This window comes from Eptesicus fuscus, chromosome 9 (genome assembly GCF_027574615.1).
Source record: "Eptesicus fuscus isolate TK198812 chromosome 9, DD_ASM_mEF_20220401, whole genome shotgun sequence".
NCBI classification, from domain to species: Eukaryota; Metazoa; Chordata; class Mammalia; order Chiroptera; family Vespertilionidae; genus Eptesicus; species Eptesicus fuscus.
Genome location: NC_072481.1, coordinates 2,734,900 through 2,750,529, shown reverse-complemented (window position 1 = coordinate 2,750,529; position 15,630 = coordinate 2,734,900). Strand labels below are relative to the sequence as shown.

The following is a 15,630-nucleotide window of genomic DNA, read 5'->3' as shown; positions in this document are numbered from 1 at the left end:
AATGATGAGAGAGAATCATTGATCAGCTGCCTCCTGCATGCCCCACTCTGGGGATCGAGCCTGCAACCCGGGCATGTGCCCTGACCGGGAATCGAACCATGACCTCCTGGTTCATAGGTCGACGCTCAACCACTGAGCCCCGCTGGCTGGGCAAGAATAGCCTTTTATCTTTTTTAAATTTTATTATTAATTTTATTTTGTCTTTAAGAATAGCCTTTTAAAAAGAACATACTTCATTTCTTATATTTTAACATGATACATTTTGATTTTTCATCACAAGAGTAAGGAAAGGACTTTAAACTAATAGAAATAACATATATTAATTATAAATAAACTGTCTCATTAAAGTGAGTTTGAAGGAAACCTATTTTTATCTGCTATTTAAAATATTTTAATTTATTGATTTGAGAGAACGAGAAACAGCGATGTATTGCTCCACCATTTATGCACTCAGTGGTTGATTCTTGCATGTGCCCTGACCAGGGATCAAACCCTCAGCCTCAGAGTATTGGGACAGATCTACCAGCTGAGCTACCTGGCCGGGGCTGACTTAGTATTTAAATCCTTGAAAAGCTTATGCCTTATTGCAGAATTACCACTTAGAAAATACCGGCAGTGATAACAAACTCAAAATGTGTACAAATGGCAGCCATGTGGTCTATGTACTGAACAAGATAAATATTTGCATTTCTCAATTTAATCTCCTGAGGAGCTGCCTCCCATCCCAATGTTAAGGAATTGTTTAATTTCATCAGAGAGAGCACGCCCTGCACCGCGCTAACACGCATCGACTCCCTCCTGCTCCTGCATCTCCACAGGGCAGCTGGCCACGCGCCCCTGCGTCCCTAGCGGTGCCGTCCCTAGCGGTGCCATCCCTAGCGGTGCCGCAGGACAGGGCGTCCAGAGCCTGCGGGCCCCCCCGCAGTGAGGCAGGAGGCGGCAGTGGGCTCCCTCCGGTTGGGTAACAAGCCCTTCACTGTGTCGTAAGCTCCAAACAAGACGAGACCACAGCGCCCTGCACCGGCGCCTCGAACCCGGGTAGAAGCCAACAGTCCACCCGGTTCTGCTGCTTCCACATCACAGCCCCGAACCCCCCACCGTCGCCCTCCGGGACCTCTTCCAGGACCCGGGTTCGGGCAGGACCCAGCGGGCATGCTGCACGAGGGTGTGGCCCAGCCCCCGCAGCGCCGCCTCCGAGCAGTCCCCCCGGCTTCCTCTGCAGACGCCTGGCCGGGGCTTCTGTCCAGCGGCTCTCCAGCTGTGCCCAGGCTGACCGCTCGCGACCTGAGCTGCCGCTCCGGGTGGTCCTGGGAGGAGGTGCGTGCAGCTTCCCCTGCCCGCGGCGTTCGGACCCCCCCCCCCCCCGCCCCCCGTGCTTCTCCACGTGCGTGTTCAGAGCTGTTGCCCGTTTTCCTACTGGGTTGCTCGTTACTGTTGAGTTTTAGGAGCTCTCCGTGCGTTTTGAATACAAGTTGTTGTTTTTAAATCAGTGTGTTGTGTAAGCCTTTCCTCCCTGCCAGTGGCTCGCCTGGATTCTCTTAGCAGCGTCGCGGCTGCTCCCTTGAACGGGCGGCCAGGAGCTGAGCCGCGGGGGCTTTGCGGGGTCTTGGGGGTGGGGGGGTGGGGGGGGAGAGGAGACAAGGTCGTAGGAGACAAGGTCGGGTGGCGGCCCCGGGCTCTCAGCTCTGCGTCAGCCTCCTTGTTCCAGGTGAAGAAACTGAGCACCTTGGGGGCACGTGGCAGGTGTGGCAGAGCCTCGACCAGGACCCAGACTTCAGACCTTGTCTCCCGGGCCAGCTGGCCCTGGCAGACCCACACCACCCCCCCCCCCGCCCCGGCCACATGGCCTGGGGCGATGCCCGGCAGGGTGGGCAGCTTCATGCCCAGGATGCTGGGAGGGGCCGAGAGGCTGAGAGGGTCACGCTCCTCTCTCCCTGGCCCTTCAGGGTTGAGGGCGACTTCTTCCCAGTGTCGTCAGGCCCAGTGTCCTGGGTGCCTTCAGGGTGCCTTCAGGGTGTCTTCCTTACACTCGGGAGCCTGGGCGCCCTTCCAGGTGACCCTGCTATGGCGCCTGCAGCTCTCTGCACACCAGGGGCCTCGCTGCCAGTCCCGGGGGTGAGAGGCCTTTGCTGACGCCGCCTGGCTGCTGGGCAGGGAGGCTCCGGGGAGGGTGCCCGAGCTCCCTCCTGAGGGCAGTCTGCTGCCTCCCTCCTGACGTTGCTGCCCTCGGGCACGATGCTGGTGGCTGGGGAGTGGGGCACCAGCTCCGCTGGCTCCGGGGGGCGCTGTTACCTCTTGGGGCAATGGGCTGGGTCCCAGTGAAGTGTCCTCATGCCAGCGGCTAGAGGAGGAGCCCAAGGCATTTGCCAACAACACGGATTCTCTGCGGGCGTCAGCGGGGTGGGAGGGTGTTTGGTTACCGAACCCGCTTTACTGAGGGGTCATCTCTATAACTGCTCACATCTAAGTGAGCAACTAGAGAATCCTGACACATGTCTACACCTGTGCAGCCATCACCACAATTAAAGTCACGAGCACGCCCCTCCCTCCCGCCTCCCCAGCCCGGCAGCCACGAGCCCCTTTCTGTGGCTGTAGAGCAGCTTAATGACCTGGAAGCCCCAGAATGTGTTCCCTTCGGGGCTGGCCCATGCTGCCGCCTGAATGCTGAGCAGTGCTCCCTGGGGGTGGGGGGGGGCGGACCGCTGTCCCTCCGTCTGTGTGTGGGCATGGGAGCTGGTTCCTGTCTGGGCTGTTACAGGGAGCACTGCTCTGAACGAAAGTCTAGTGTTTTCATTTGTTTTTTTAAATCCTCACCTGAGGATATTGTTTCCATAGACTTTTATAGAAATTAGGAGGGAGGGAGGAGGAGGGGGAGAGAGAGAGAATCATCAACAAGAGAGAGACACATCGATTGGTTGCCTCCTGCTCACAGGGCGGGGATGAACCTGCAACCAAGGTATGTGCCCTCGACCGGGAATTGAACCCTCAACCCTTCAGTCTGTGGGCCACCGTTCTAACCACTGAACCAAATGGCTGGGGCTCAGCTAGTGTTTTCAATCTGCTGTTGGGCCAACAAGTTACATATGGATTTTCTTTCCTTTTCTCAAAAAATCTTTATTGCTAAGAGTATTACATATGTCCCCCCCTTTCCCCTCATTGTCCCCCTCCACCCAGTTCCTGTCCCACCCCAGGCCTTCACCGCCCTGTTGTCTGTGTCCATAGGTAATGCAAACATGAATATAAGATCTTAGGTTAATCTTTTCCAACCCCACCACTCCCCTCCCCTCTGAGATTCATCAGTCTGTTCCATGCCTCTGATTCTGTTTTATTCATTAGTTAATTTTGTTCATTAGATTTCTTGTTTGTTTATTTTGATTTTTAGATTTAATTGTTGATAGATATGTATTTATTGCCATTTTATTGTTCATATTTTTTATCTTTTTTTCTCCTCCTTCTCCTCTTGCTTGTCCTCCCTCTCCTCTTCTTCCTCCTCCTCCTCCTTCTTAGAGAATGCCCTTCAACATTTCATGTAATACTGGTTTGGTGGCGATGAACTCCTTTAGCTTTTTCTTGTCTGTGAAGCTTTTTATCTGACCTTCAATCCTAAATGATAGCTTTGCTGGGTAGAGTAGTCTTGGTTGTAGGTTCTTGCTACTCATCACTTTGAATATTTCTTGCCACTCCCTTCTGGCCTGCAAAGATTCTGTTGAAAAATCAGCTGACAGTCGTATGGGTACTTCTTGTAGGTAACTAACTGCTTTTCTCTTGCTGCATTTAAGATTCTTTGTCTTTAACAAATGGCATTTTAATAATGATGCCTCTTTGGGTTCCTCTTGTTTGGGACTCTCTGTGCTTCTTGGACTTGTAAGTCTGTTTCTTTTACCAGGAAGGGGAAGTTTTCTGTCATTATTTCTTCAAATAGGTTTTCAATGTCTTGCTCTCCCTCTTCTCTGGTTGGTGTTTTGATAGCAAGGACAGTATGTCTCTTTATTATTATTATTATTATTATTATTATTGTTATTATTATTATGAGTTCAGAGAGGAAGGGAGAGGGCGGGAGAGATAGAAACATCAATGATGAGAGAGAATCATGGATCAGCTGCCTTCTGTATGGCCCCCACTGCAATCCGGGCATGTGCCCTGACTGGGGATCCAACAGTGGTTCATAGGTCGATGCTCAACCACTGAGCCCCGCCGGCCGGGCAGGGCGGTGTGTCTATGGGCAGGGAGGGGCTTCTCCCTCGGCAGGGCTTCCTCCTGACCCAGCTCCGGTGTGTGCCCTTTGGCATCCCGCCTAACCTCGGGCTGGGCCAGGCTTCCTTACCGTGCATCCCGCTTTCCTCACAGGTAGAAGTTGGCACTCAAACCAGCTAATTTCCACGATCTCTTTCAACTCCTCTTTCCTGTGATTTTTATTTTTATTTTTTGGCATTTATATATTTAGAGCATTTCACCCCAAAGCAGCAGAATATGCATTCTGGACAGATGAAGACAAAATGCCCTCTAAGTTAGGGGCAGTGTCTGCCTCACCTGTTTTCCTAATGACCACATGGAACAAAAAGATAAATCAACAGCCGAAACCGGTTTGGCTCAGTGGATAGAACGTCAGCCTGCGGACTGGAGGGTCCCGGGTTCGATTCTGGTCAAGGGCACGTACCTTGGTTGAGGGCACATTCCCAATAAGGGGTGTGCAAGGAGGCAGCTGATCGATGTTTCTCTCTCATCGATGTTTCTAACTCTCTATCCCTCTCTCTTCCTCTCTGTAAAAAATCAATAAAATATATATATTTTTTAAAAAGATAAATCAACAGACGTATGATTTGCATCAGTACCCCCCTCACCTTTCCTCACCAGAGTGCCAGGAAGTGACACAACTCCCACTCAGCTGAGGTTCATTCCCACGAGTGTCTCAGGCCCAGTACTTTGGCCTGTAACAGAACCAAAACCTTGGAGCCGCAGGTCCAGGTCGTGAGTCCTGGACACACAGCGTCGCGGGTGCCGGAGACAGGAGCGCTGCCTAAGTGAGCGCATGGCTCTGTGGGAAGCGAAGGGGAAGTGCCCAGTGTCAGTGTCTGGATGGTGTGCTCTCTGGGATGTCAGTGTCTGGATGGTGTGTTCCCTGGGTTGTCAGTGTCTGGATGGTGTGTTCCCTGGGTTGTCAGTGTCTGGATGGTTGTGTTCTCTGGGATGTCAGTGTCTGGATGGTTGTGTTCCCTGGGATGTCAGTGTCTGGATGGTGTGTTCCCTGGGTTGTCAGTGTCTGGATGGTTGTGCTCTCTGGGTTGTCAGTGTCTGGATGGTTGTGCTCTCTGGGATGTCAGTGTCTGGATGGTTGTGCTCCCTGGGATGTCAGTGTCTGGATGGTTGTGCTCCCTGGGATGTCAGTGTCGGGATGGTTGTGTTCTCTGGGATGTCAGTGTCTGGATGGTTGTGCTCTCTGGGTTGTCAGTGTCTGGATGGTTGTGCTCTCTGGGATGTCAGTGTCTGGATGGTTGTGCTCCCTGGGATGTCAGTGTCTGGATGGTGTGCTCTCTGGGATGTCAGTGTCTGGATGGTGTGCTCCCTGGGATGTCAGTGTCTGGATGGTTGTGTTCTCTGGGATGTCAGTGTCTGGATGGTTGTGTTCCCTGGGCTGTCAGTGTCTGGATGGTGTGCTCCCTGGGATGTCAGTGTCTGGATGGTTGTGCTCTCTGGGATGTCAGTGTCTGGATGGTTGTGTTCCCTGGGTTGTCAGTGTCTGGATGGTGTGCTCCCTGGGATGTCAGTGTCTGGATGGTTGTGCTCCCTGGGATGTCAGTGTCTGGATGGTTGTTCCCTGGGATGTCAGTGTCTGGATGGTTGTGCTCCCTGGGTTGTCAGTGTCGGATGGTGTGCTCTCTGGGATGTCAGTGTCTGGATGGTGTGTTCCCTGGGATGTCAGTGTCGGGATGGTTGTGTTCTCTGGGATGTCAGTGTCTGGATGGTTGTGCTCCCTGGGATGTCAGTGTCTGGATGGTTGTGCTCTCTGGGTTGTCAGTGTCTGGATGGTGTGCTCCCTGGGATGTCAGTGTCTGGATGGTGTGCTCCCTGGGTTGTCAGTGTCTGGATGGTTGTGCTCCCTGGGATGTCAGTGTCTGGATGGTTGTGCTCCCTGGGTTGTCAGTTTCTGGATGGTTGTGTTCCCTGGGATGTCAGTGTCTGGATGGTGTGCTCCCTGGGATGTCAGTGTCTGGATGGTTGTGTTCCCTGGGATGGTAAAGGTCAGGCACGCGGGGTGTGTGGCAGGATGGTGCGAACGTGCTCTGGGTGGGAGGTGTGCCGGGCATGCTGAGAGGAGAAGCCAGGGTTGCTTAGGCCCGGCGTCCACACCGCAGGGAGGGGCAAGTCCAAAGGGCACCGCTTTGGGACGGGGCCTCTCCAGTCCGCCTGGCTGTGGCTGTGGCTTCGGGAGGGACCGGGAGGCAGACGGCGAGACCATGCTCACGCTCATGCTTCGGCGCGGCTTGTCCCTGAAGGTGCTCAGGAGGCGAGTCGACGAGGCCTTTCCCCGGGAGAAGACCCAGCCGTGAGTTGGGGGGCTGCGAGAAAACTCTGGGCCGGCCAGGGTGGGTGTGGGGGAGACCCTGGTTGGTCCACCAGTTGGGAAGAGCTCAGCTATCTAGACACTCGGCTCTGGGGTGCCCCGAGGCCTTGGGGGCCTTTTCTCTGCCCGAGGGGATCCCTGGACTGGACCAGACCCAGCACGCGGCCTCCTGGGGGCACCGAGCCCACTCCTGGGAGCAGCACAGCAGGCCTCTGAGCTCAGGGGAGGGGAGGGCGGGGGGGGGGGGGGGCGGCAGGAAGAAGGGGCGGCTGCTGCCTTGGGCAGGCCAGGCACACAGGGTCCTGAGCACCGCGCTGACTTGAGGGGACTCAGGGACGGGGGTGCATGAGGGTGGGGAAGGCTTTTTGGCAAGGTTTTCCGCCCTGACTTCCCCCAGGTAGACACGCTGGGTGGTCGGCAGCTCCGGACCCGGGTAGAGTTGGCCGCCCTGCCTGGCTTCCGGCTCTGAGCATCCCTGCTGGCGCCGTCCAGGGCAGCCTGCCACTCTCTCCCTGGCCGGCAGCACCGGCTCTGGGTTCGGGTTGGGGCGGCGCCAGGAGCCGGGGGCTGTGGTGCAGCTCAGCCTGGTTTCCTTTCTTTTTAGCAGGGGGTGGGGCGGTGGCCAGGGCGGGTCACGGTCTGTGCTTGAGGACGCGCTGGGACCGGTGGCCTTTAAAGAAGCAGAGGTGCGTGCGCCGTGGACCGGGGGCTGGGAGCGAGCGCAGCGTGCGTGCCAAGCCGCGTGGCATTCTGTCCTCACTTTATCTCTTGCCAGCACCTGCCCGACGTGCCCCACAGGCCAGTGGAGTGGTGCCCAGGGCCAGGCAGGATGGCAGGTTTGGGGAAGGACTGGCTCCTTCATTCCTGCCGCAGCCGTGCCTCACTGGGTCAGGGGAGGCGATCCATGCACACCGGCTGGGCTTTCCCTGTGCCTGCTGGCTGCGGGCTCCCCAGGCAGAGGGCCCTGCGGAGGGGGGCGCTGGGCAAGGCCTTGGTCATGACACGCCCAGCCTCCTCTCACCTGCCCCGGGGCCACCCTCGCTGGATTGCCTTCTTCCTGACGCCCTGGAGGGCGGTGGCGGGAGAAGGTGTGCAGGCCCTTCCGGAGGGGCGGGACGTGGGGGGGGGGGTGCTCCTGGCAGCTGCACACCTGAGCGGGCAGGAAGGGGAAGTGAGGCTGGCTGTTGGGGGCGGGGTGCCAGCCGAGGAGAGCTGGGCTGGCGGCACCGCCTCCCCCTTCCCCGGGGCTGGGCAGGCGGCCTTGGGGCCGGGCTCAGAGGCCAGCTCCCTGAGCAGGAAGCAGGGCGAGCATCTGATGGGACATCTCCCGGGAGCCGCACCGGCCCCAGCCCTCCGCCCTCCACCCTCCGCCCGTTGGATGCTGTGGAAGGTCCTGGGGTGGGCCCAGCGGGCCTGGCCTTCGCTGAGAGCGACAGACCCAGGGCGCTGGCCTCTCCCACGGCCTCCCAGAGGCCTCGAGGCCCCGGGGACTGCCTGCTCTCCTGACGGGGCAGCGGAAGGGCTTGTAGGTTTACTTTTTCCTTGTGATTATTTACAAAGTGAGGTTTCCATGACAACTGGCTTCTGGTCAGCTCCGCAGAAGGGCCAGGCAGCCGCTTGCTGGTTGGACTGCGTAGCCCGGAGGCCAGGGTGCTCCCCAGAGCCCCACCCGGCAGGAAGCGGGGATGGTGTCTTGGTGGGGGGGTAGGTGACTCGGTGACGCCAGCTGCGGATGCCCCCGCGCCCCTGCCCTGGGGTGTCCCAGCCGCTCGCTTCCCAGCCAGCACGGACCTCCAGTCGCCTGCGCCCCGTGTGGGCCGCTGTGGCAGGAGGCGCAGGAGCGGGGCCCCGGGGCCATCAGGGCGGCGGGCTTCCTGAGCGCGGGGCACCGTGCCTGGCCCCTTCTCGCTGACCCCTGACGTTAGGTGGGTAAGCAGAGCCAGGACAGGAAGCCCCACCTCCGGGTGGCCACCTGCCCTCGAGGGGGTCCCATCACGGGCGGAGCCGGGACGGGGAGCGGGGACCACAGCTGCTTGTCTTCCTGGTCCCGCTGTCCTTTGTCACGCCGGCGGGTCTGTGGCTGCCGAGCGCGGATGCGCTGCTTGCCTCGGCCCAGGGCCCCCGGTTCCTGGGATCAGGGGCGCTTCCCCCGGTTCCTGGCCCTGCCCTGGGGGGCCTGTGGTGGGGTTGAGGGGACTTTGCCGGAACCTTCGTAAGCGGCCAAGTGGAGAGGATAGCGGGGTCCCCTGGAGAGACGGTGCTCGTGTGGGCCTGGCCGGGCCCTCCAGACCTGAGGTCCAGGCTGCCTGCTGTGAACCCGCCCTGCCCCCCACCTTTCCCGCCTGGAATGGCACCCAGCTTCTCCTCCCACCCCTCCTTCAGGCCCAGTTCAGAGCCTGCCTCCTGGGTGCCCCCCCAAAGCCCTGCCCTGTGCCTCCCCCGGGAGGGGCCGAGGGTCTGTTGTTGCCTCTCTGGTTTGAGCTTAATTCCGAGGGGACAGGACCAGGGAGCCTCCAGCGCCATCCGCCATCCGGGAGGGTCCTGGGAGCTGTGCCCCGGGGCCCCCCTGACCTCTGCAGGCCCCGGGCCGTGACTTGGGGTGCAGGGGAAGCTGAGATGCACCCTCGCGGCGGGCTGTGCTGCCGCCGTCTCCTGTGACAGATGGATGCTTTCGCTTCACTGTCGGATAAACAAGGCCCCCACCCGTTGCCATGGCGCTCACAGCCCTGTGTTAATTTTAGCGCTGACATTTCCCAGTCTGAGCCGAGATGCTGGCCCGCACCCAGGGAGCTGCGAGGGGCAGGCAGGGGTCAGCCCCCTGCGGAGTGCCCACCAAGGCCCGGGGCCAGCGGGGCTCCCCAGGGGTGGAGCGGGGGCTGCAGGGGGAACAGGCTGTATGAATTTGGGGGTGCCATAACACGACTACAGACCAGGTAACTTACGGTAAAACAGTGGAAATGCATGCTCTCATCTGGGGGCCACGAGCCCCAAATCCAGGGGCGGCAGGGCCGTGCCCCCGAAGCCCCCTTCCTCGCCTCGTCCAGCTCCTGGGGACGGCTGGCAACGCCCCGCTCCTTCTCAGACACGCCCCGATTCTGCCTCCCTTGTCATAGGGCCTTCTCCCTGTGGGTCCAAACCTCCCTCTTCTTTTTTTAGTAATAGTTTTGTTTTATTTGTTTATTTAATGTCTATTTTGTTGCTAACAGTATTATAGATGTCTCCCATTCCCCCCCTTTACCCCCCTCCGCCCAGCCCCTACCCACCCCCAGGTCTTCACCACCCTGTTGCCCGAGTCCATGGGCTGTGCATATCTATACTAATAAAAGGGTAATATGCTAATTAGACCGGAGACCTTCTGGATGAACTTCCGGATGTCCTTCTGGACAAAGCTGCAGCGGCTGCCTGAGGCTCAGGAAAGCCGCAGATGGCGGCTGCCGCTGCCCAGGGCCGGCCCGAGGCTCATGGAAGCTGGGGATGGCGGCTTCGAGCTCAGGCAAGCTGCGGATTGCGGCTGCCCAGCGGCCCGAGGCTCAGTTAGGGGCGATCAGGCTAGCAGGGGAACAGTTAGGGGGCGATCAGGCCAGCTGGGGAGCTTTTAGGGGCTATCAGGCTGGCAGGCAGAGGCGGTTAGGGACGATCAGGCAGGCAGGTAGGCAAGTGGTTAGGAGCCAGTGGTCCCGGATTGCGAGAGGGACGTCCAACTGCTCAGGCCGACGCTCTCACTACTGAGCAACACCGTCCAGGGCTCCAAAGTATTTTTAAGTGAACGTTTGAGAGGCCAAGTGACGCGTCTTTCCTGTGCTCTGGGTTCCCCTGGCACCGCTGCCCCTGCGCCAGTGATGCGGGCGAGAAGCCAGGTCGCCTGAATGGGCTGTGGTTCTTGTTTGGGCCTGGGCGACAGAGACCGACGGCTGATGCGGGTGCCCCTGGGTGGGCCGGCTGAATACTCAGGAGAGCGGGCAGGTCGCGCGGGCGGACTGTTTCTGGCGGCGTGCAGGCTGGTGGCGCTGCCCAGCGCGGTCTCTGTGTGGCCAGCCCGCCCTCCCGCGGTGAGAGGGCATTGCCAGTTCACAGACAGGGGAGTGGAGGGATGAGCGTGTGGGCAGCCGGCCCGGGCACCCAGCTCATTGGCGCTGGAGCCAGGACCGCCCTCAGGCTGCCTGCCTCCGGGAGGGCGGCGGAGGGTGCTGTCGGGCCACGCTGGCCCGGGGGCCGAGCAGGCTGGTGACCTGGGGGTGGGTGCTGGGCATGCTGGGACCCTGGCACGTGCTCAGGGCCTGTCCCTGTGCGGGTTTCGGACTCCGTGGAGCCTCCACGGCCAGGGCGTGGCCCTCCTCCGGGGGAAGTGGGGGCAGGCCAGTGGGCACCGGGCGGCTGGTGAGCAGCGTCCGCCCGCTGCAGGCCGCCACGCTGGGCATTGCCACGTCTCAGAGCCGCTCCTCGGGGACTCCCCCTGGAGGTGGCCCCAGGTCTGTTCGTCTTCCGAGGGGTCGGGTCGCAGCCTGTGTCCTGTGCTCCTTCAGCTCTGCTGCTGGATGGGAATGAGGAGGGGCGGCCGTGCCAACGTCTCGCTGCCTTTTCCAAGGTCCCACCATCACCCCTCCCCGGTCGGCGCTCCAGGGGCAGGCCCCCTGCCCCCCTCTCTCCCGTGGAAACAAGACCCCACAGCCGCTTCCCTGGCCCGTGAGGTCAGCACCCCTGACCAAACACGTGAGGTCAGCACCCCTGACCAAACGCGGACGCTTCTCTTCCCTCTGGGAGCGTCGGCCCCTGTGGGGGACTGTCCTCCCCGCGGGCCGTCACTGCTCCTGAGGACGTCCTCCCTGAGGCCTCCTCCCCCTCTTCCCTCCGCAGGATCATGCGGCCCGACGACGCCAACGTGGCCGGCAACGTGCACGGCGGGACCATCCTGAAGATGATCGAGGAGGCGGGCGTCATCATCAGCACCCGGCACTGCAACAGCCAGAACGGGGTGAGTGGGCCCCCGCCGGGCTGGGGTCAGGGAGGAGTGTGGTGGAGGAGCCCCCGCCCCCCACGCCCAGGCCCGGGGGCTTCCGGAGGCTGCGGCCCGGTCATCCCGGGCAGGGCCCCTGGGGACGCCGTGGGCTGGGGCTCAGCTGGGCCGGGTGGGGACCCAGAGGCTGAGCTGAGGGCCTGCCCTTCTTTCTGGAAGAGTCGTGGTTTCTAGAATCTTTCTGGAGCCCAGACCTCACAGCCACGCCTGCATGGGTGGCAGTTTATTGTGGACGTCAGACCCCGGGCCCGGTCCCTCCCCGGCCCTGGCTGAGCCCTGGGTGCCCGTGAAGCCCAGGCGTCCACAGTGGTGCCCTCACCGCAGGGTCGGCTGCCGCGCCCCAGACCGCGGGGCTGGCATTTCCTCTGCAGTCTGCCGGCGTGCGGGAAGCCACCCTGCGGTGCGGGGCCGGGGAGGGTCTGTCTTGCACCACAGCTGCCACCTTGGGGCCAGCAGGCAGCGTGTGGCTCTGTGTGCCTGAGCGCCCCTCCCCCGGCCCGGGTAGCCTCCTGCTGTGCTGGGAAGAGGCAGATCCAGCCCTGGCCGCGCACGCGTGTGTGTAGCGTGCATGTGTGTGCCTGTAGCATGAGCCAAGCTGGTGAGTGTGTGTGTGTGTGTAATGTGCATGTGTGTGCCTGTAGCATGAGCCAAGCTGGTGAGTGTGTGTGAGTGTGTGTGTGTGTGTGTGTGTGTGTGCCTGTAGCATGAACCAAGCTGGTGACTGTGTGTGTGTGTGTGTGTGCATGTGTGTGCCTGTAGCATGAACCAAGCTAGTGAGTGAGTGTGTGTGTGTGTGTGTGTGCCTGTAGCATGAACCAAGCTGGTGAGTGTGTGTGTGGGGGGGTGGACATGGCCTGGCTAGGAGTTTGCATGTATCCTGGCGCCCATGGAGTTCTGGGGCCAATCCGTCCCGTTCAGAGCGCGCCCTCTGGTGGCCATGGGGAGGCGAGCCTGAGCCTGAGCCTGAGGGGCTGGGGCTGGGATGGGGGTCAGGTGCCTGGCAGACCCTCTGAGGGAGACACTGAGGGTCCGAGGCAGGCTGACAAGACAGGCTGGGTGTTGGGGGGAGGAGCCCCAGGACTGAGGGCGCCGCCGCTGTCAGTGCTGTGTATGTAGGCCTCACGGCACCCGAGACACAGCTGTCCGTACTGTCCCACTGCCCAGGGCAGGAACTGCACAGGGAGGTCGGCTGGTTCCTTAAGGCCGCACAGGGAGCAGGTGGTTGGACTGGGCAGGAAAGCCAGGCCTCGAACCCGTGCCTTGAGCCCTGGCCCCTCCCCCCTTCCCTGGAGTGAGCCTGGGGTGTGAGAGGGCCAGCTTGGACCTGTCGGCTCGGCGCTGCCTCTGGGCTGGTGTCCCAGGAGAGGAATCTGCGTCCAGGCTCAGGAGGGGTTGTGAGCCCAGGGCAGCTGCAGAGGCTGATGCTGGGCTCTGGGTGGGACCGGGGACCCCCCCATCCACACTCCCTGGTGCCTCACCCCGTCTATGGCTGTAACAGTGTGAGGTTCTGTCTCCAGGCCTGGCTCCGCCAGATGCTTCATCGTCCCCTTGACCTTGAGGGGCCCAAAGACCTCCAGGCCCACCCAGGCTGGTTCTCCACCGTCTCCCTCTCCCGGGAAGCGGCCCGGCCGCGACTCAGGCTCAAAGCCTGGAGCCTCTGCTGCCCCGCTGTGCCCTCCCGAGGGCATGTCGGCCGCTCTGTGGGCTCCACCCGCTGCATGTGCCCAGCCTGCCAGGTCCTGGGAACAGCCGCTCCCGGCCAGGCCTCCTCCCCTCACCATGGCCAGGGCTCTGACACAGGCCGTGGGTAACAACCCGGGAGGTGGAGGGATCCCGAGTGGCTGCCCACCGAGCACAGTTCCCTCCCTCCGTGTTGTAAGCGGGAGAGGACCAGGCTTAAGGTCTATGCGTGGCCTTCCCACCGGGAGCCGCAGGCCCGAGGCTCCCCAGGTGCCCGCGCCGGCCTGCGTGCTCTGGACAGGTCTGTGCTGAGAGCATCCTGGGACAGCACTGGGAGGTGTCATCCCACTCGTGCCCTGGTCACGGGAGGAGCACTCACGCCCTTGGCTAAAGATTCACGCAACTCTGGGACGTGTGGACTCAGTCTCGCGACGCCTCCAGAGAGGCCCCGGCCTGGGGCCCTGCTCTCCCCTCTGCCTGGGGTGCCCACCCCATGCCTTCACCGTCCCCTCATCTGAAGCTACCCCATCCCGCACCACCCTCTTCAGAGCGGCCTCCAACCAGCGCCCAGGCCGGGCACGTGCCCTGACCACCTCCCTCCACGCCGGCGCGGCGCCGTGCCGCTCCACAGATGCTGCGAGGAAGGCCGTGCCTTTTAGCCGTAGACAAGCTCAGGCCTGTCCACGGCCCACGTGTGCGCGTGCGAGGAACCAGCGGTCCCACTAAAGATCCTGGTGTGTGTGGCATAGCCAGGCCACTGCCTTTCCAGCCTTCGCCAGTGGGTGGTGCTGTAGCCACATGAACTTCCTCGAAGGCGGCACCGCATTCCCTGTGTTCCCTGCCCTGCTGTGCTGCCAGCGGCTGCTGTGTGTGTGTGTGTGTGTGTGTGTGTGTGTGTGTGTGCGGAGTGGGGACAGCAGGCGTGGCCCTTTCGCTGTCATCCTGAGCCCTGCCTTGCTGAGACCGGATGCAGGCCTCCACCTCCGGCCTCGCAGGGCCCAGGGCCCGACCGGCCGGCTCCCTGCCCTCCCCCCAGTCGGACCCGTGCTGCTGGCCGGCTCCTGAGATGGACGGCTGCGCTCAGCGCCCTGAGTGGCGATGAGGACCCACCACCCCTGCTCAGGCGCAGGGTGTCCTTCGAGTCGTGCCGTGCGCGGCGACATGGGCCACGCCAGGCGCTGCGCCTGTTGAGCGGTGCTCGGGGACACGTCACCGCGTCTGTCCTGCCCCCGCAGGAAGCAAGGCAAAGGGTGTGGGCACCGAACTGCTTACAACTCACAGGTGGGGTGGCCCCAGATCTCCAACGACGGAAGGTTCCAGTCCGGCCCGCCAGGGACTCTGCCATGGCGTGTGGGAAAAGGCGATCCTGGAAAGGAGGGAGGATGAGCTTCCTGGAGGGGGCGGGGGGGTTGTAGAGGCCCTGTAGCCCCGAGCACTTCCTGGCCGTGGGCACCGGAGCGTCCTGGGGGCTGGGGGCCTTCAGTTCCTTTTGAAGTTTGAGTCATGAGAATGGGTTGCCTGGTTGCAAGATAAGTGAACTTTCAGTAAAAGAACAGTGACGCTGAGAGCTTGTGTACCACCGGCAGGTTCCTTCCTGCTGTTGAGAGAAGCAGGGGTGAGCGTGTAGTTTAGTTTCACGCGGTTATTAGGGTGAAAGCTGCAGGACGCGGATCCAGGCTCCGGAGCCAGTGAGCCCCTGTTCTTAGGGGAAGAGCCCGGAGAGGGAGATCCCCAAATAGAAACGCCATCTGTGGGGAGGAGCGGCTCCTCCTCTGCCTCCTTGTCTGCCCCCAAGTTTCCCACATGAGCACCCGTCTTCTCACCTTCCATCAGGCGAGTGATACGTGTCTTTTGTTGAAAAACTGGGGAAAAGAAAAACGCCAGCCGAGGTCCCACCACGCAGTCACGGCGCGACCTCTGGAGGGTCCCAGGGCGTGTCTCCGCCTCCCTGATGTCGCATTTAGGAATGTGTGAAAACATCAGGGCAGTTTTGGGGGCGCATCTCCGGGGTGGGGGCTCGCCGGCCGGGCTGACCGTGTCTGGTCTCTGCAGGAACGCTGTGTGGCCGTCCTGGCCCGGGTCGAGCGCACCGACTTCCTGTCGCCCATGTGCATCGGCGAGGTGGCGCACGTCAGCGCGGAGATCACCTACACCTCCAAGCACTCGGTGGAGGTGCAGGTGCACGTGATGTCCGAGAACATCCTCACAGGTGACCGGGCGCGCCCAGCTGGGTGGGAGCCGCAGTGACGGCAGTGATGGGGGCGGGGCCTCCTGGCCCTGGATGGAGGGGGCGCTGCTCGAGGGGCTGGTCCTCGCACCCCCACAAAGTGAGCAGGTGTCTGCAGCGAGCCCAGGTCTGAGTGTGGGAGCCCTG

General features: G+C 61.3%; 1 protein-coding gene across 5 annotated transcripts in view; it reads left to right on the top strand.

Annotated features, from left to right (window-relative positions):
- The window catches only part of ACOT7 (acyl-CoA thioesterase 7), a 60,347-nt gene that overhangs the window by 12,464 nt on the left and 32,253 nt on the right, over positions 1-15,630 (top strand). For all 5 annotated transcript variants that reach the window (XM_054721118.1, XM_054721119.1, XM_054721120.1 and 2 more), the window contains exons 2-3: positions 11,417-11,534; positions 15,309-15,465. In XM_054721118.1, the coding sequence (XP_054577093.1) occupies positions 11,417-11,534; positions 15,309-15,465 (275 nt within the window). The remainder of the gene's footprint in view (positions 1-11,416; positions 11,535-15,308; positions 15,466-15,630) is intronic.